The sequence below is a fragment of the Artemia franciscana genome, chromosome 8 (assembly GCF_032884065.1).
Source record: "Artemia franciscana chromosome 8, ASM3288406v1, whole genome shotgun sequence".
Taxonomy (NCBI): Eukaryota; Metazoa; Arthropoda; class Branchiopoda; order Anostraca; family Artemiidae; genus Artemia; species Artemia franciscana.
In genome coordinates this window covers 8,832,871-8,853,782 of record NC_088870.1, presented here as the reverse complement: position 1 = coordinate 8,853,782, position 20,912 = coordinate 8,832,871, and the positions used below count along the sequence as shown (strand labels likewise).

The 20,912-nt window shown below is 35.0% G+C and overlaps 1 protein-coding gene across 7 annotated transcripts in view; it reads left to right on the top strand.

The window, feature by feature from the left end:
- Positions 1–4,201: 4,201 nt before the first annotated feature.
- Positions 4,202–20,912, top strand: part of LOC136029943 (uncharacterized) — a 45,812-nt gene continuing 29,101 nt past the window's right edge. For 4 of the 7 annotated variants that reach the window (XM_065708485.1, XM_065708480.1, XM_065708481.1 and 1 more), the window contains exons 1-6: positions 4,202–4,324; positions 7,157–7,333; positions 8,901–9,062; positions 13,045–13,230; positions 19,021–19,130; positions 20,096–20,573. In XM_065708485.1, coding sequence (XP_065564557.1) covers positions 7,288–7,333; positions 8,901–9,062; positions 13,045–13,230; positions 19,021–19,130; positions 20,096–20,573 — 982 coding nt within the window. In that variant the 5' untranslated portion in view covers positions 4,202–4,324; positions 7,157–7,287. The remainder of the gene's footprint in view (positions 4,325–7,156; positions 7,334–8,900; positions 9,063–13,044; positions 13,231–19,020; positions 19,131–20,095; positions 20,574–20,912) is intronic. The other 3 variants (XM_065708484.1, XM_065708483.1, XM_065708479.1) reach the window with 2 other exon arrangements.

Below are 20,912 nucleotides of genomic sequence, written 5' to 3'. Positions count from 1 at the left end.
GAGAGAGAGAGAGAGAGAGAGAGAGAGAGAAAGATGTATGTGGATTAACCATCCAATAAACAATACTTGTCATTGATTTACTAACTCCTCAAAACTAATGAGGCCGCAGATGAGGCAGAACCTGACTTTGGCCTGACTATTATTGAAAATAAATTAATGACTTTGGCCAGTTATAACGTGGAAATGAAATCTAATATGAATTGTGTACGTAAGGATCTGGGGGAACCACAAAAAAATTCGATTTTTAGAAGTGAATTGTAGGAGAGTGAATTATTTCATTTATAATTCTACACCAGCGAATAAAGGCCCTTAACAAGCAGCCAATATTATTCAGCAATCAAATAAAACAGTTCTGGATCTTCAGCTATAGATCCACAATCTCAAAGATATATTTAGGCTAAAGTTCTCTAGAGACGTGTGGCCTTTGTTATTTTGGCTCACTAACAGATCTTTTTGCGACTACGTATTGCACCCGCGACTACCTAATTTTTCCACTACTACCTATAGCACGGCCATAGTCTTATGAAGATACCACTTTGACCTATTAGAATATGCTGATGATATTAATCTTCTGAAAAGAAACATTGAGGAGCTCCAAGCCAGTGCAAACACATTTGACGACGCAGCTAATTCCTTTGGAATGAAGATAAACGCCAGGAAGACCAATGGCACGCAGAGGATGACACCCCCACATCAAACTCATTATTTAGGGTGAGGAAATCGAGTGGTTCAACCAGTCGTCTTACCTAGAAAGAGTGCTGACATCCACAAAGGACTTCACAAAAGACATCAAACGATACCTGGCTCTGGCCTCCGCAAGCTTCAAGTCCCGGCACTCTATTTGGAAAGAAATGCCTGCTCTAAAAAGCAAAGATACGACTTTTCGATGCCTTGGTGATTCCACTTGCAATATATGATGCAGAGACATGAACTCTAAAAACCAATGACAGGCACTGAATAGCGGCATTTGATACTAAATCGATCCAAAAGCTCAGTGGCATCATTTACCTTGACCGAGTATCAGACGAACAGTTACTGTCCTCCTTGAATAATCCTCAACACATCATGCAGACCATCTAATTACAACAGCTTCAATGGTTAGGACGCGTTCAGCGTATGTCCCCAGCACAAATTCTCAAAATAGCCTTTGAAGAAGAATTTAGGCCTCTTGCCAAAGAGGATGACCTCCCAAGCCCTGGCAAGGAAATTTTTTCTGACCACCCCCTGCCCAGTACTGGTGATGATTGCAACAAACAAGGAGGCACACCGAAAATATTGTTTGCATGTAATTACAGGAGAATCTCCGAAATGGCCAACCCGGCCAGATCGGAAGTAAGTTAGTAATGTATTACGTTCGTCCCATATGTTAAAATGGGCTGGTCTAGGAGTAGCACACAATTTCAATAAGGAAGAGTTGGATGTGATAATGGTGCTTGAAGGAGCTTAGCAAGAAGTTCGATCGGCCAATATAGAGACTTAATTTCAAGGCCCGGTTTTGTGATTTGGGGGAAAACGTTCGAGTTCAATGCGATTTCCAGAAAAGTAGAAGAAAAGACTCAAAATATGTCCACGGGCTAAGATTTATACCCATGGTCTAACTACCTCTGTTTCACACTTTGTACCACCTGCACCAACTCGTACTCTGATTTGAAAATGCCCAAGACATATTGGAACAGCAAGACCGAAGTCAGGTTCTGCCTCATCTGTGGCCTCATTAGTTTTGAGGACGTAGCAAATCAAAGTCAAGATACAGCATATCAACATGTGACATTAGCAAAAGAGAGTGTTTTGGGTGTGATTTTTTTAGAAAGCTTAGGGAGGCAAGTAAAATGGAATAGTGCCGAAGTGCATGGCCCAAATTATGGTTTTCAACAGTCCTTTAACAACGCCTGTCATAGCACAGATGAAAGACAAAAACGAGTTGCTTAATCTCATATAAAATCAGTACTTAGGCAACTAATTTCATGTAATCCGTATATTAGCACTATGGAACAATTTGAGTAGTAGGCAACGCCTACTATCGAAAGAAAACCCGAATTATGTGTTTTGTTTAAACGGATATATTTAGCTCTGAATCAGTTGATGGATATTATGATTTTGACGCATGTTCAGAAATTAGTAAAAAAAAATGGCCAGATTTTCGAAGGTTCACACCTCTGTATGTTAATTTTGAAGCTAGTAATGAAGTAGAAAAGATCTGTTCATAGACTTAAAAGTGCGTCTGTTGACTTAGTTTGGCTTAGAGTACAAATATGACAATTACGTATTATTTTTTGTTCGGTGTATGTTCCTCCAGAAAGTTGCTCTTTCTGTAAAGAATATCATGTTCTGGGAGACTTGTGAATTTAAGAATCCATTTCCCGACGCTTTATTTTTGCTTATAGTGACTTTTGATTTTATTTAACATACCCCATAGTTTTCACTTAAAGTTTTAGCTTACTACCTTTAGCTATTCCCAAGATCAATATAGATACACTTAGATACGCCCTTTTGACAGCACGAACACGCCAAGAGTCTTTTGATGTAGAGCCAAATTTACCGCAAAATCCAATAAAATTTACAATTTAGCCATTCGTGAAATGTCGAAGATAAGACCTTTTGACAACCTGGGCCTGGATGCATTATGTTATTTTGACAAGCAGGATGCCGTTAAAATCTTTTGATTTAGTTTAATAGTTTCACTTTTGACAGTGAAAGTTGTATTATTATTATGTCACAGTCACAACTGTACTACCAGTTCCAAGTTTCCGCACTCGTAGTCGGAAGTTGTCACACTTACAGTCACAATCGCAGTTGAAAGTAGTCAAAGTCACAAGTAGCTGCAATAACAGTCAAGTTGCATAGTCTCAGCCGCAGGCATAAGCAGCTGAAGTTACAAATAGTTACAATTGCGAGTAGTTGCAGTTGACGTCACAGAATATAGCAATAGTGGCCCTGAAAGTGTAGGATTTATATCCTTAGCCAATCCAAATATATTGAAGATACACCATTTTGATAATCTGAATAGCATTTTCTGACATACTCAGGATTAAACATTTTCCCTCTCTCCCAAGGATAAATTGTGTATGCACAAAATTGGCAGATTACATAATTTACAACTTTTTCTCAAGGGGCTTTGTGGGCATGACTATCCCAGGAACATGGTTAGTAGACCTTATCACTAATTTGAAAAAAGGACCTGTTTCATACTTTTGATCAGTGTTAGGGTGTCTTAAACGAATAATAGAGGTCATATGCTCTCCAAGCCCTGTTCAATATGCCCTGAAAGTTTCAACTTAATGCCTTCAGCTGTTCCTGAGGTGTTGCTGATGCACCATTTCGATGATCAATGTGCCCATAGCGAGTTTTTATTTTGTTCAACACTCCCTGAAAGTATTTACAAGTAGATGTTGTAGTAATTAAAAGCAGTCCCAGTCAAATTTACAAGTTGTCGCAGTCGGAAGTAGTCACAGCGTATCCTTAGGAATAAGCCATATAAGGTTTTAAAAGTTAATGCAAAGACTTCACCGCTGTTTAACCCTTATGATGCATACACCTGCAGCTTAACAGATGAAATATGGCAGATCACGCAATGGAAAAAATGGTCTTTTTTCCATGATGGCGGAGCAGGCTGAAGCAAGGAAAAGAAAGCAAGGTATAAGAAAAGTTAGATTAGGGGAAAAAATTTTGCCTAGCTTTTACACGAAAGGACTATTTCATCATTATTTCATGAATTGCAGCATCGTAACACGAGCTTCAATTTTGTACTACTTTCTAGATACAGTTTATTCTTTTTGTAATGGTCGAAATGATGAGGATTTTTAAAAAAGCAACAGGAATTAGCAAAATGTGTGAATCCCATTTTTCCGTATTTGTTTCGAAAGATTTGTACCAAGTTTGGTTTAACCAAGAGTACCTTTTTGCCGTGTTCGTTTCAAAAGTTTGGCGCTAAGTTTAAAATAACCGAAAACAAAAAATTGTTAGCGGGCCATGCACGTGTCATGGCGTAAGCCGCAAAACGTAAAATTTTTTTTTTAACTTTAGTAGTGAAAATTGTTGTAAAACAATTTGGGCAATTTTACCACTTTAGGAATTGACCGTGATGGTAATCTCAGACAAGTTGCATTAAAAATTTCATGAGATACCCATGACGTCAGAGATTTGTCGGATTACTGCCTGGAACGCTCAGGATTACTTGTCCAGGGACATACACTTGCTAGCCCAAAAAAACTGGTGACGTCAATGCTGTGCATTTTTAAATTGATAAACACGTGAAATTGTTTAGGCTGAAGAGAAGACAAGGAAACTATAAATAGTAAAAGTAATCTTAGCTCTTTAGCTACCTGTAAGTAACTTTATTCATATTCTATAGGATTTAAAGGGTTTTTGGTGGGATAGGCCCATCTTGCAAAGGCTACTATACTAAGCTTAATAAGGAATCTTAAGAAATTTTTTTTTGGTAGGCCTAGTTGGAAAGGTTGGTTCCTAGGAAGGCATCTGTCATAATGGTGAGTTAATAAATGTTACCATATCAGATAGGCCCAGTAGTCTAAACCAGCTTATAATTTCCAGTTGAAAAAAAAGAATGATTAGGCCAATGCCTATATTAGAGTATATAATATAGATTTGTTGAGATTGCTGTTTAAACTGAATATTTAAGGTAAAGTAGGGGTAAAGTTCTAATGTAATTACTTTTGGCTCTCTTGGAAAGAGGTTAAGCTAGGAAAATGAAACTCAGGGATATGTCTACAGGCTAAAGTATGTCCCAGGAAGGTATCTTGAAGGCATGTTATCAATAAGTATTTTAGTATTTGGAGTGCTGCTTCTAGAATTTCATTTCCTTTTAAGTAGGCGTAAGTCTTGGCTAATGCCAACCTATAAGTCTTGGCTAATGCCAACCTATAAAAAAATACTTATGAGGCTAATCTTTTATGCCAGCTCCCCATAGCTTAAATGCATGGCTAATATTATTTATTCTACATGAATTTTTGTTCTGTTTGATTACATTGATTTCATTTGCTTTCTATTAAATATATTACATAAACATTTTTTAAACATGCATGTCTATAAAAGCAATTAGGCTATGCTACAGAATGAGCCTTGTTTCTGAAAATTTTGAAAATAATACAGTAATAAGTATCATTACTAATGTCAAATATTAATACCAATACTCTTTTAGGGTTTTAAAGGGATTTAAATTTGACAGCAAAATCTTAGTTGAATAGGCTATTCACATTTAAAGTAAAAGGCAGCTAAAATGTGGCTGTAGCCCATCTAGCTCCAAGGTAGAGCTTGAATCAGAACTTGTTAAGTAAGTCCTTAAGTTGAAGGGTAATCTAACTGAATAACTGTACTGCTAACAGTCAAACTGTTCTTTATAGCATGGCCAATATAGGAACTAGAGAATTGTTGACTGGCTATTTGATTCCATTGACCTTAGTCTGGCCATCTTAATGGTTCATTTTAATGTTTTTATTACCTTTAACATGATTATTTTCTTTCAAATAGTGCCACAATCATAGTAGGCCTTGTGTTTTTTACTAGCCATTTCCATTTTATTTTTCCATCTTGTTTTCCAGACATCAACATCAATTAGAATCTTTGTGTACTATTTCCCCTATAAAAGTTGAAAATGTGACTTCTGAAGTAAAGAAATAACTACAGCACTGTAAAAACATAATAGTTCTACATCTAACCAGACACAGGTTTTCTACCTTAGTCTCACATGTTCAGTGTTTGATTTCAATGGGTACCTGATTTCAATGTATTTTTTGCTGTACATCCCCATAAACTTGGGCATTTAAAATTATAAAGAAGGAAAAAATTCTCAGGAGAAGAAGTTGAGAATATGTAGTCACATATAAAGTCTAAAATATGCATCAGACTATTTTAACAAAGAAATGGTGTACACCCACAAAACAGTAAAAACTAAAAAAAAAGGGCAAAATTCTGCTTTGGCTACTTTTTGCTATCATTGAAATGGCTTAGGTTAGCAACATGAAACTTTCAGTAATGAATCTAGGGCCAAAAAAATACTCTGGAAAGGTATTGCCAAGCTTCCATGATAATCCTCTTTTGATTTCTAATTCTTATAAATTTGCCTGCTTGACAGGTAAACAACTGAAATTTTGACAAAACAATATTTTCCCTTAATTTTTAGTTAGCAGTCTTTTTTTCTTTGGCTTTAGTTGTGAAAATGCAATCCCTGTTATTTGAGTAGAATTTTAAGCTATATCAATGGGTTTATTCTAAATTTAGGAACTGTATTTTCAGATCTTTGAATCCTCATTAATTAGGATCAAGCAAAGTTATGAAGCTGAAAACAGATTTCTTGTAATTAATTTAAGCAGAGAATCTGTTTTGCACAGTTTCACTTTCACAGCTTGCAGAGGTCACTGCCATCAAGAGGTATAAGGAGTAGAGGTAGGTACTTCAAAGTACCTTACAAGGACTTACTTTAGTCTGTAGAACCATCCCTGAAAGTTTCCTTTTCCTAACCTAACCCTTTTCCAAGGTAGCCAAAAGTAGCTACACTAGAATTTTACCAAAAAAAAATATCATTATAGGTTACACTACTCTTAACTCATGCCTCCATCCTAAACCCATTTTACAAAAGCAAGTAATGTAAAAGCTATTATGGTGAAAGGAGAAAAATTATCACAACCAGTTATATTATTCTTTATGTCAGCATCTTCAAAAAGTATTTAAGAAAAGTAGGTGAAAGAAAGAAAAATACATGAGCATTCATAAAATTTATTTTGCATGTCTGCCAAGGCAGCAATGGTTTTTAAGCTTAGTATTTTCATCTGTCAGAGTGCATGCAAACAATCCACTTTTTAAGAAAGGCACAACAGCAAATTCTGAAAAGGCAAAATTTCTTATTTACTCTTGGACTTCAACTTCAAACTTATATATTTAAAATCAGCATTAAAATGAGATTCTTTTGATGTAACTATTGGTATCGAAATTCCATTTTTTAGACTTTTGGTTACTATTGAGCCGGGTCGCTCCTTGCTACAGTTCGTTACCACAAACTGTTTGAAAAGAAGGAAGGAAAAAGGGTAAAGATTCTAAGACATGAACTGCTGAAGCAGTTGAACATATATTTTTCTTTTATTGATTTAAAGTTTGTTGTGCTGTGCTTGAAAGTAGCAAGTATAGCTTGTATATTTTATAGGAACTTTTTGCTTGTGCTCTCCTGGATAAAACAAGGGTATCAAATCCAAGTATTGCTGATAATATTGCAAATTTGATATGTGGTATTGACTGTTGGGAGATTTTATTGTGGACTTGACTGAAATTTCAAATATGGCTGAAGTTGTTAACTTTTCTGAAGTACCTGTTATTAAGAATGGTAAGTTATCTACTTTTATATAATAGAATAAACATTTCTGTTTTTCTTTAGTGGATAATTTTTTCTCCGGTTTTTCTCTTCTTCTGCTTATTAAGTGTTCTTTAGTAAAAAAATAAAAATGAATGCTCATTTATGGTTTTGTATGGCCCCCAGGAGTGAAGCTGGGTAAAACTGGTTGTTTTATAGTTCAAAACTGATAAATACTGGGGTTTCTAAGTTTTTCTCCTTTTTTCAAGGTTTTTTTGAAAGTTTGTTGCATTAAAGGGCACTGTCTTGATCCCTTTCCAGGAACTTTCGTTCTTCTACGCCTGTCTCTTACATAAGAAAATACAAGTTTTGTTGGCTTTATTTCAGTTTGTAAGTTCCATAATAAACATGACTACTTGCGACTGTTCCTATTTGTGGCTGTGACTGCAACTACTAGCCAATCTGCCTACTTGAGACTGCAACTACTTGCTACTGTGGATCTTTGGGACTTGATTGACAACTACTTCTAATTTGTGATTGTGACTTCTTATGACTGCAACTGTGAGTATTTGTGACTTAGAATGCTTGCAACTGTAAATGGGACTACTTGCTACTGCCATTACTTCTGATTGAGTCTACTCATAACTGTGGTTGCAACTACTAGAGTATGTGATTACGACTACTTGCGATTGAAACTGTAACCACCTGCAACTACTTTCACTGTTAGTCCAATTGTGACTGTGACTACTATTACTAATTTTATTGGTATTGCTGCTATAGCCTACTACTACCACTACTACTGCAACTACTGCCTCTACTACTAGTATTATTATTAATATTGAACTAAAACAAAAGAAAAAGTGCATCCAAAAGCGCATTCTGGTTGTCAAAATAGCTTATCGGCAGTGTCTCACAGTGACTATATCTGTTAAGTTGAAAATTTTACGGAATTTTGAGGGGCTTTTTAAATTAAACCAAAAGACCCTATGTACATCCAGGTCTCAAAAGGGTGTATCTGCAATATTCCAGGAACTGCTCAGGCTATTAAATGGAAACTGTCAGATTGTTGAGAGGGAGTTTGCAGCATCAACAGACACTAGGTGCATCCATGTTTTCAAAAGGGGTTATTTGGGTGTGTCTGTTTTGGTTTGAGGAACAGCTACGGGCATTAAATTGAAATTTTCTGAGAAAACTAAGAATGATGTTAAATTAAATTAAAGGACAAAGCTAATAGACATTTTTTATTCTTTTTTAACGTTAAATTACGCCTTTGATATTCTTTTGAAGATTTTGCCAAATGTATTATTTTTTATAATAAAAGTTTAGGTGTTCAGAAGAATCTTCTCTTTTTTTTCTTATTTTTCTTGTAATCTGGTTAGTTGATGTTGGAAGATATTTGAAGTTTGAAATTGAAATATTTTCACTGAACCACCTATATCTAAGAATTGAATTTAGATGAGACATAGACTAACAAAAATAATAATCAAAATGAATAAAAAAAAGATCTTTTAATCACTGCTATACTTTTTGTAGTGAAAGGCATATAGACTACATTTTAGTCAAAATCTCTTTGTTTTCTTCTAATTATGTTCTGTTTTAGAAGTTGAAGATGACACTGAGGAACTGTTTGATATCCCAAATTCTTCTTTGCCTCCCAAACGTGAATGTGATCCTTTGGAGACTCTTTCCAGTACTGCATCAATACCATGTAAACTTGAACCTCACACCCAGGAATTGAACTCCACTTCAATTAATGATGAAGGTACCAATAAAAAATCTAGTGCTCACTGATCAATTATTGTAACAATAATGCATAAACTATTAGAACCGACCTAATCTAAATTTGCACTCAAATTCATGATTAAAGATTTCTGGTTTATAAGTTTTGGTCAATCCAAAGATCCAAAGATTGTCTTCTATGGGTATACCAGCAACAGAAACTTTATTATGTTAAGTTTATATTAGTTTCAAGCTTGTTTTCATCTTTCATTGTAATTCCTGTTCATTCTGTCTCATTTATTTGATTATAAAAATTTCCGAATTTTAGTATATAGCCATTTGTTTGTAAGGTTTCTCTCTCTTTCATAGTGGTAAAAGGAAAGATAATTAATTACAATACTAAGTCAGCGAAATATTACATTTAATGTTTTGGCTTTTTCTGCATTGAGGCACTACAAAAAATATAGTGTCCAATCCCTAGAATGGTATTACGAGATTCATATAGAGGGATCCAATTGGTCCCTTTAAGAGAAAGTAAGCATTGTTGCAGCACTACTTGAGCGAGAATTGTTCTTTTATTCCTATTACCCCTACTAATCCCACCATCTGCTCTGCATTGGGGGTTCTTTTTTATGCTACTGTAGCCAGAAAATAGATCTAAGTTGTTTTTTCTATTCATTCAGTTTTTGTTTTGTGATCTACGTTCCTGAAATCGTAGTTTTTACTGGTAAAAAGTGGGTGGAAATCTAAATGCAAGAAAACAATAAATTAAGTAGAAAAATGGTCCATCGGTCCTATTAATCACTTGTTCTTTCTCAAGCCATATTTTTTCTTTACAGCCACTAGTTTCAGCAGTGGCCCTTGTGCTAAAGTGCATATTTAGATTAACAATAGAAAATTTTGGGGGTAATAATAGAAAAATTATGGAAATAGTCATGTTTAAGTTACAGGCATGTAAAGCTAGCCGCTGACAAGTTTGTTCGCCCAGCCGGTCGTATTGTGTTCACTAAATTGTATAGTAAACTGTTCTATATTTGACACACACACACACAAAAAAACGCAGAGCCACGGTCACAAAAAAAAAAGAATAACATACTGTCCTTTCTTAGCGCTTGGAAATTTCTCCCTGTAAGCATTTTCATCCATACCTCCTTTCTTCTCTATCTGTTTCTTCTTTTTCCATTTGCGTCTTCGTTTCTGTTGATATTTTCCTTTGGGAGTATGTAAAGTTAGTGCTTTACTTTGAAGCCTTTAAGGAAATTTAGGAAATTTACTTAAGGAAATTTTTATAATTGCGTAATTCATAACTCTAATATTGCCTTACAATTTCATTTTGCTTTTTATCGTAGAGAGAATGAATTCTAGTGTGTGTAGTTCTGGTTTATTTCAACCAAAACTTTTGGGCCCAGAACCGTTCAGTGAGGTGAAAATGTTGATTAGGAAGGTTAATCAAGAAGTAACAGCTGACATCTAGCGTTGTGGACTCCTGCGGAAAAATGGAAAAGTCGTCTTTGATTCTAAATCTGCATGTAGATACTGGCTATGAAGAAGTCTCACTGATAGAGAGCGATATTTCTCATGTAAATACTGGCTGTGAAGAACTCTCACTATCAATAATAATTGATGCTCTGCTTGGCAATACAGAGCCCAAGGATCGATCCCTGCTCCAGTAAATAGTAGCCTAACACACAGTTCTAGTGTGTGTAGTTCTGGTTTATTTCAACCAAAACTTTTGGGCCCACAACCGTTCAGTGAGGTGATAATGTTGATTAGGAAGGTTAATCAAGAAGCAACAGCTGACATCTAGCGTTGTGGACTCCTGCGGAAAAATGGAAAAGTCGTCTTTGATGCTAAATCTGCATGTAGATACTGGCTGAGAAGAACTCTCACTGATAGAGAGCGATATTTGCCATGTAGATACTGGTTGTGAAGAACTATCACTGATAGAGAGCGATATTTGCCATGTAGATACTGGCTGTGAAGAACTATCACTATCAATAATAATTGATGCTCTTCTTGGCAATAGAAGAAGTGGTGTTGTGTGGTGATTAGAGACTACAGAAATTTTGTTGCTCTTTTATGGAGCACCAAATGGGAGCGACAAGAAGATGCCGCATTTCTTCACGGGAATCTATTGAAGATATGAAATAATATTTAGTTTTACAAGGTCATTTTTCAATTTATTTCTCTGAATTAGCATCGCAAACAAATTCATCACTAGTTATTTCACAGAAACCTATTACGACCATCTGCACGAATCCATATGAATTACATATGGAAATAATATAAATAAACTTATATGCCCCCAGGGCGTAACTTACGACCATTGCCCTGAAGGCTGTGGAGGGCTGTCATCCTCAAAGACATAATTTCCAGACGTTTTAACAATACTGAACAAAATGGCTATCACAAAATTTTGATTGGACGTGTTGGAAATAGTGGGCGTTGGAGGAGGGTTAGTTGCCCTCCAGTCACTTTCGACTATTAAAAGGGGCACTAGCCCCTTTAATAATAAAGACTTCATTAAAGTAAGCCGAGCACTGGCTATGCTAGATGCTGCATCAAAACAACTCAAGAGGAGCAACCAAATGGCCAAGAAATTGAAGCTTTGCAAAAGAAACTTGAAAAATTTCTAACTTACGTACACTATGTGAAAGAATAAGTAGTGGTTCGTGGAACAATTTTAACCCTCGTTTTCATAATGTTAATGGAAGTTGGTCTTTTTTGTTTTTGAGGTTTTGGTTATAACTTTGCACGTAAGTGAAAAAAAGGGGGGGCTGTGATCTGGTATTATGCTGAGAATGGAAGTGGGTGACCCAAGCAACATTTCTGAATTACTGCTAGGGTCACTCTCTGAAGCTAAAGTAAAAGCTAGTGATTATTGTCTTCTGATTTATTGAACGTCATTTTTCTTTTGGAGAAGATGCATTAGTGATTCTTTTTTTTTGTTCATTTCATGACTGTTAAAATCAGAAAAGTCAGATTTTTCCTGAATTTGTTTGAGGGTAACAGACCAGATGTTGTTTTTCGTTGATTTTGTACGAACGGTTGATTTTGATTTTGTTCGTGGATTTTGTATCTTAACCTGCAATTTCAGACGAATGTGAGTCATGGAAGGAGGTTGGTTTGATGAGAAATTCAAATAACCATCATTGTTAATGAGTGTTTTATAGATCGAGAATTCATGTTTAGGAATATTAATAATGATAATATCCTGCAATAAAAATGCTTTTGCCTCTAATATTACCTCAAAATTGTGACATTTAAGAAAGGAAGCTTCTTGAATCGTCAAACTTCAAAGTAAACTGAAAATTGGAGTCAAAAGGATTGAAATGCATGAACATACCGCCAAGAAAACCAGGCCCATGTGGACAAAGATCATCAACTAAAGAGGGGCCAGAGCCAATGTATCAATAGAAATACAGCCAAAGCCGTTTTTTTTTTTATTTATTAAATCCATATAGAAATGTACCAAATGTGGATATAAAATGCTCCGTTTGTAAACCTACACGCTGAAGAAAAATTATCCCGCTAAGTATATTACGAACTATAATTTGGCATATAATTTGTGTCTGTTTTCAAAATTACCATTAGAGTTTTTTTTTTATATATTTCTAATAAAAAAAATTCGTCGAGTGTATTGTTTTTCAAAATAAAATGTAGCTGCAAAATAAAATCACCTTTTGTATTTCTAGCATTTTTTATCATGATTGCGGATTATCTGTTGTTCAAATGTACTTTCAGAGCATCTGTGTCAAAACAAAACTTACAAAAATAAAGTCCAAACTTAAACCAAAAATATATAAAAACTACAGAAAAGAGATCCTCCAGTAACCGTTATTCGTGTTATTTGCCTTTTAGTAAAATGTGTATACTATTTTGATATATATATATATATATATATATATATATATATATATATATATATATATATATATATATATATATATATATATATATATATATATATATATATATATATATATATATATATATATGTATATTCGTTGTTTTTTCTGTTGAAGTTGAAGATACTTTACCGAGTTACAATAAGGTGCTATTTGATATCCTTAATGAAGAGCTCTCGGAAAACTCTTCTGTGGCTCCGAAGCTTGAAGATGATCTCTTGCATGCTGTTCCCAGCATTTCAGTGCCATGTAAACTTGAACCTTGTTCCGAGAAATCAGAGCCCCTTTCTGGTAATGATGAAGGTAGATAAAAAATTATTTATGTGTACCAGGATGATGTGTATGTAAAAAAGGCTTGAAAATAACTCTGAAAAGCAATATTTGTATTTAAAGTCATGATTAAAGATTTAAATCTGCAAATTTAAACTAAGAGAGAAAGTGAGCTCATATAAGGATGTCTTCTAAGATTACAATAGGGATCTGAGAAATGCCTTCAAGGGGTTTGGAGTTTCAGCCACACCATTTTTGTTATTACTGATTTATATTTGTTTTATGTTGTCTTCATTTTTCGCTCTAATTTCTGTTCATTCCTAGTTTCTCAAAAAATATAAAATGTAGTATTTTAAAAATCATTGTAAAGTAAAAAAAGAACGAAAAACATTAAATAGTAATTGACTATAAAAAAGTCCACAATTTGAGATTTGTCTTTATTTGATGTTATACACCATCTATTTGATCATTTCAAAATTTCAGCTGGAAATTCTATGATTATATGGAATCTACATAAACAGAACCACATCATTTGATAGAATACATTAAATAGGAACGCCTAGTTTCCCTTGGATGCTGGTTTTAATCTGATGTGCGTAAATTCAATCATTTTGTCTGATTTCTATTCAAATTTCAACAAAAAAAATGGGTAATGGACAAATAATTTACATGAATGTAAATTAATATGGTTTATATAGTCATGGTATTAATCTTGTTGATTCCTTTTTTGTAACGCCTTGAAAAAAGGACTTGGTTTGAACTTTAATACCAAGAACTTAATACCAATTCATACGATGTTATACTTGACACGCTAATAAATTATCAAAATTGGGCTAGGCTGCTGGCTCCTTCAGATCTGCCTTTTAAGTTTGTAGTTTAGTTTTTGCTCTACTAAAAAAGGGTCTGTATGTTTGATTCTGTCTTTTCATTGGTTGTTGTTTAATTAGAAAAAGTCAAGTTTTTTTTGCCAAATAAAACATCTGTGAATGAATATATTTGGAACCCTCTATTTAGCTTTGCTATGAATCATTAGATTGTAGAGGATAATAATTAGATTGCAGGATATAAAATTAAACGAACACCAATTCATTTTCTCAGTTTTTTCATCAGTCCTTTTCGTCATGTCTACTCATTCCTATTTTTTTTTTTTTTTTTTTTTTTTTTTTTTTTTTTTTTTTTTTTTTTATATATATATATATATATATAAATTTTAGTTGTTGCGCTTATGGCAAAATTGTGCAGATTAACGCAATTCAAGTTTAGGCTTTAGAAAATGAATTACCCCCCCCCAAATGACGAAATATATCACTTTAGTTAACTCTCTAATATTTATGAATATACGTCTGCATAACGGATGTCAGTTTTCAAAAATGTAGGAAGGGATAAGAATTGTTTCGATTAAAAAGAAAAGAAAATGAAGCTAAAAATATATTTTTTTTTCAAAATCTAGGAGGGTTCTGTTTTTTTTTTCAGTTCTTCAAGGAAGATATCATAAAAGGGTATTTGTAAGAATCCACGGGAAATTACTCCCCCCTCCCCCTTCGAGACTCTGGGAAAAAGAAAGGGAGGTTTTACGTCAGTGTCATATTGTCATTGTCATGCCTGAATTTCGTAGCTGACATTTTTACCCGTTCAAGATAAAGGTCAAAAAACGTTTGCTAAAATGTTCTCAAAGGCACAATCGTCAAGGTAACTTTGATCAAGAGGGTGGAGGTGCGATTGAATATTAATGCACTGTTAATCCCTCTTTTCAGAGCAACTCAGCAAGGGGTTGTTTGGCAATAATTTAAAAAATTGAAAAATATCAGACAAGGACATATCCAAGATTTTGTTCCGAAGGGGGAGGGGGTATAAAAAACATAAAAGCATGTCGAAATTTGTTCAAATACATTTTTGTCAGTCGGACAAAAATTTCATGGGGAGATAGGGTTGAAAAAGGTGTCAGATGCAACCTTTAGGTGAAGCAGCGATGATATTAAAAAATTAGGTGTATTTTTTTATTATTGCTTTAGTTCAATTATGTCCAAATTTCCTACTTCTTCGGTGAAACTAGTATGTTCGTGGAAACTATTGGCATGTGAATGGAACTATTTAACCAGTTAAGAAGGGAAATATTGCATCAATTGATTTTTGTATGTTTGCTTTCACTTTATAGCGCTTCATCCCCCCCCACATAATATTAGGGCCAAGGCCTATTCCAAACGGAACGCTGGTGCAGTCAATCCCGTCGTCTGAACAAAGCAGTACAGTAACAAAATTATATAGAATAATAAATTATTTCGAAACAGATTAAGGGTGTCAGTTTTTGATTCAGTGTGTTTTAGATATCAGTTTTTTCCTTTTCATTCCAGAAGTTTAAGTTAAATCTGCTGTCCACTCAATAGAAGTGTTATCATACCTAGGTTAGAGATTAAATAGAAATTAAATAAAATAGAAATAGAATTATAATAAAATAAAAATAGGACTAAAATAAAAGTAGAAATTAAAGGTAACCCTTGAATGCAAAATGACCCAAAAAGTAGTATGTTTTATTAAAAAAAAAAAAAAAAACATGCACATTTGGTTCTTCATCTATATGAAAAAAATACAATATTTTTGTCAGTGTTGCCACATTGAACTATGAAAATAAATAAACAAAATTAATAGTTCAACTCGTGGCAGCACTTTTGTCCGTGAAAATTGACACATTCACAAATACTTTGAATCTCGACGGGGCGCTCAGTAGGGGACAACCTCTTTCATCTATGGAATAATTTCTGTTCATTTAAGTTTTAATGTCGCTCCTTACTTGCAGTTAAAAAAACTCGGTCTGTCTGTCGGTCCCGGTTTTGCTAGTTTAGGCACTTCCAGATAAACTAGGATGATGAAATTTGGCAGGCGTATCAGGGACCAGACCAGATTAAATTATAAATAGTCTTTTCCCCGATTCGACCATCCGGGGGTGGGGGTGAGGATTGACAGTTAATTCGGAAGAATTAAAAAAAATGAAGTATTTTTAACTTACAAATGGGTTATTGGATCTTGATGAAATTTGATGTTTAAAAGGATATTGTGTCTAAGAGCTCTTATTTTAAATCCTAACCGGATCTGCTGACATTGGGGGGAGTTGGAGGGGGATGCCTAAAATCTGGGAAAACACTTAGAGTGGAGGGATCGGGATGAAACTTGGTGGGAAAAATTTGCACAAGTCATAGATACGTGATTGACATAACCGGAACGGATCCGTTCTCTTTGAGGGAATGGGGGGGGGATGGTTAATTCCAAAAAATTAGAAAAAATGAGATATTGTTAACTTACGAAGAAGGGATCGGATTTTAATGAAATTTTATATTTAGAAGGACCTCCTAACTCAGATCTCTTATTTTAAATCTCGACTGCATCCAGTGTCATTGGGGGAATTGGAGGGAGGGAATCTTGGAAAAGGCTTAGAGTGGAGACATCAGGATGAAACTTGGTGAGAAGAATAAGCACAAGTCCAAGATACGTGACTGAAATATCTGTACCTGATCCGCTCTATTTGGGGGAGTTGGGGGGGGTTAATTCGAAAAAATTAGAAAAAATGAGGTATTTGTAACTTACGAATAGGTGATCAGATCTTAATGAAATTTGATATTTAGAAGGATTTGGTACTTCACAGCTCTTATTTTAAATTCCAACCAGATTTGGTAACATTCGGGGAGTGGGAGGGGGAAACCGGAAATCTTGGAAAACGTGAAGATTGAGGTATCCTATCTTACGAATGGGTGATCGGATCTTAATGAATTTTGATATTTAAAAGGACCTCGTGTCTCAGAGCCCTTATTTTAAATCCTGCCCGGCATTAAGCCTCTGATTTCCGTTTAAATCAATCTATTGATTCATAGAATTTTGCTAGAGCTCATGCCATATGAGCTCTTGGCTCTTCCGACGTCGTCACAAGTGCCATATGAGCTCTTAGCTCTTGTTTTAACATCCTGGGCGGATTAATGCGTTTCTGAGAAGTAATTTCTATCATTTTTTTTTAGTTTATAGTCGGGTGCCGATAATTAGCTTATAATACTTCTCAATATCCAGGTTTAATATCCTCGAATATCGGTATTGAAAATTGTTTCGATTGGTACACTCTTAATTATCTCAAGCTACGACAAACAGTAGATCCAAGTTCATTGTAAAGTTGTATATTTTTTATCTTTAGGTAGAAATAAAGAGCAGAGATGAAGCTTAAAAACCAACAAAAATTAACACTTTTCAGACTAAAGAATATTCGTATGATTATACAAAATCAGCGCTGTTTTGAAAACACTGAACAAACTCCGGCGTAATTTTCACCGACTTCGTAGGCTAAGGTGTGGTCTACGAATGAAAGATGACAGATTGCCAAAGATTGCCCTTTTCCGCCAAATATCTTGGACCATATAAAAGCAGGTCATCCGTGAATGGGTTGGGAGGAGGTCGTTGGGAAATATTTAAGGGAAATGGGAAATGGCATAGAGGAAGAGTGTGCGTTTCTGTGTTGGCCTCAGGTGGCTTGGTGCTGCAGTGAGTTGTTCGTGCAGTGCAGTATTGTTGCTGTATTGGTGTGCAGTATTGCCTAATTTTCACCGACTTCATAGGTTAGTTAAGACGTGGTCTACGAATGAAAGATGACAGACTGCCAAAGATTGCCCTTTTCCGCCAAATATCTTGGACCATATAAAAAGCAGGTCATCCGTGAATGGGTTGGGAGGAGGTCGTTGGGAAATATTTAAGGGAAATGGGAAATGGCATAGAGGAAGAGTGTGCGTTTCTGGGTTGGCCTCAGGTGGCTTGGTGCTGCGGTGAGTTGTTCGTGCAGTGCAGTATTGTTGCTGTATTGATGTGCAGTATTGCCTAATTTTTACCGACTTCATAGGTTAGTTAAGACGTGGTCTACGAATGAAAGATGACAGACTGCCAAAGATTGCCCTTTTCCGCCAAATATCTTGGACCATATAAAAAACAGGTCATCCGTGAATGGGTTGGGAGGAAGTCGTTGGGAAATATTTGGAAATGGGAAATGGCATAGAGGAAGAGTGTGCGTTTCTGTGTTGGCCTCAGGTGGCTTGGTGCTGCAGTGAGTTGTTCGTGCAGTGCAGTATTGTTGCTGTATTGGTGTGCAGTATTGCCTAATTTTCACCGACTTCATAGGTTAGTTAAGACGTGGTCTACGGATGAAAGATGACAGACTGCCAAAGATTTTCCTTTTCCGCCCAATATCTTGGACAATATAAAAAGCAGATCATCCTTGAATGGCTTGGGGGGAGGTCGTAAGGAAATAGTTAAGGGGAATGGCATAGAGGAAGAGCGTGCGTTTCTGTGTTGGCTTCAGGTGGCCTTGGTGCTACAGTGAGTTGTTAGTAATATTAGTATGTTGCTTAGGCTTTGGAGCAATAATTTTTGTTGGTTTTAAGTTTCATCTTTACTAGATGATTTTCAGCTTGTTTTGAAGTTTCAACTTTGTTAATCAGAAAACTTATCGTTAGCTTTCTACCTGTAAAGGGGAAATTTTTGTTAAAACCTTTATAAGTATTTTATGCTTTGCTAAAATCCACATGCCTTCAAAATTTCCAAGTTTAGCTGCTAAACGTTTCTCTGGAACGAGATTTTCAATCTTCTAATTCTATTAATTATATGATTTGTAAACTACTTAAAGCACCTTTCTTTCGTTATAATTCAATTTTATTTTTTATTTTTTAATTCAATTTATGTAATGTCGTTTAGTTTAGAAATTTGAAGAAATCGTTAATAATGTAGATTCTAATCATAAAATACTTATGGATAGTTTATAATTATTATATGAGCTTACTTTTCATGTATTTTTTGTAGAGATGATAATTTCTACTGTGAACAGTTCCGGTGGCGTTTTTCAACCAACACTTTTGGACTTGACAGCAAGCGTTGAAGTGAAAACCCCTCCTGAGAAGGCTATAGAAGAGGTAACAGCTGATGCCAGGCTTTGCGACTCTAAAGAGCTTCATTCAAAACTTAGAAATGAGCTTACTTGATTCGAAATAAAAAGTACTCGTGCCCTTTTTAAAAACCAAAAGGGATTTGAGGGAAACCAGTACAATTCCCCCCCCCCCTTGACGCCCGTCATTTCACCAAACACATCATATACAAATTTTGAGATAGTCATTTTGTTAAGCATAGTTGAAAGGTCCGATAATTACGTCTTTGTGGATGTCACAAAACAATCCTCACGGCAAGGGCTATAAGTTATGCTAGTTGCCCAGTGTTAATATATAAGGTTTTTGTGGAAGGAGTAATCATAAGAACTTTAGAGGAGGTTTTTTTTTGGTTGGAAATTGAAAGTTCTTCTAGTTCCCTTTTAAGAGTCAAAAGTGATAGGAGAGCAACTAACGTCCCCCCTTAAATTAATTAAAGTAAAATATTGTTGACTTATTAAAGTTAAAACATTTAAAATGTATTTTGTTTTCAGTGAAGTTTAAATTATGTTATGGTCTACAGTAGGCATGGGGGTGTCAGTCCTATTCATGTTAATTTCTGCTCGTTTTGAGTTTAACTCTGTAGTAATCCACAGCTATTACTTGTTGAGCTCTCCCATGTCAAAAGGTAAAATCGTTTAACTGTTTTTTTGTTCTATAAGAAATACATTAATGTACCAGGATAGGTATTGAAATTTTATCATAAGTGAAAATTACCACAGTCATATGACAAACTGAGATCATTGCTTTGCTGGCAATCTATGAGAGCCCCAAGAATTTTGCTATATCTAAAATAATCTATTGATCACAGATACTAGGCTTACTGCAGACAACTGTGAATCAGAGGAAATACACTTGAACCAGGTTCATATTTTACAATGATTGTAACCATCCTTAAAATACTTTTAACATATATTATAATTACATTTTGCTATATTTAAAATGATTCATTTTAGGATTCAGCAAGTATATTGGATCAACATGATAGTCCTCCTGAGAAGAATGGAAAGAGAAAAGGCTCTGTGAAGAAGTTTCCTGGAAGAAAGTCAAGGGTGATTTTTCTGCCTAAGGACAACTGTGGTATAGATAATAAACTGATTTCAGATGACGCTGAACCACAAGAAACAGCTGCTAAAAGACTTAAACCCGAATCATTAATCAATACATCAGTTTTAATCATTCCAAGGCCTTTTGAGATACATGTTTCAGAACCAACATCAAAGACTAAGTACTCAGCTGAGTGCATAACCTGTGAAAAGTCTATGTTTGATTGTGCACAAATTGTTATGCATATCAAAGATGAGCATAAACAAGCACAAGGCAGTTTTCAGTGTCGCATTTGTATGGAAAAATTTGACTTTCTTTTTGCGTGCCAAAATCATTTGGTAATGCATCTATCTGATCCTAAAGCTGATGTAGTTGTGGATGAGCAAGGCAAGTCTTTTCTTGAAACTTTTATGGATAAAGAAATCTCTAACTTAATACTAAATCTTTAGAGTAAATGATTAGTCTAGTGTTCATGAAAAAAATGACGCGGAAGGTGTAACTAGTTTATTTTCGTGCCATATCGAAACTGTGTTGCATAGGCATTTTCCTTTGAGAAAGGGGCTAAGGAATTCAACACCTGGAAGCCCATGAATGTTTAGAGGTCTGAACTATGCTAGACATATGAAGGCGTCTTTGCTCAAGGCTGCAGTTTACAGGATGATCTTTTGATGTATCAACAATGTAAAATATGCTTACTTCTTCTGTACGTGCGGCCAAAAGCTGTAT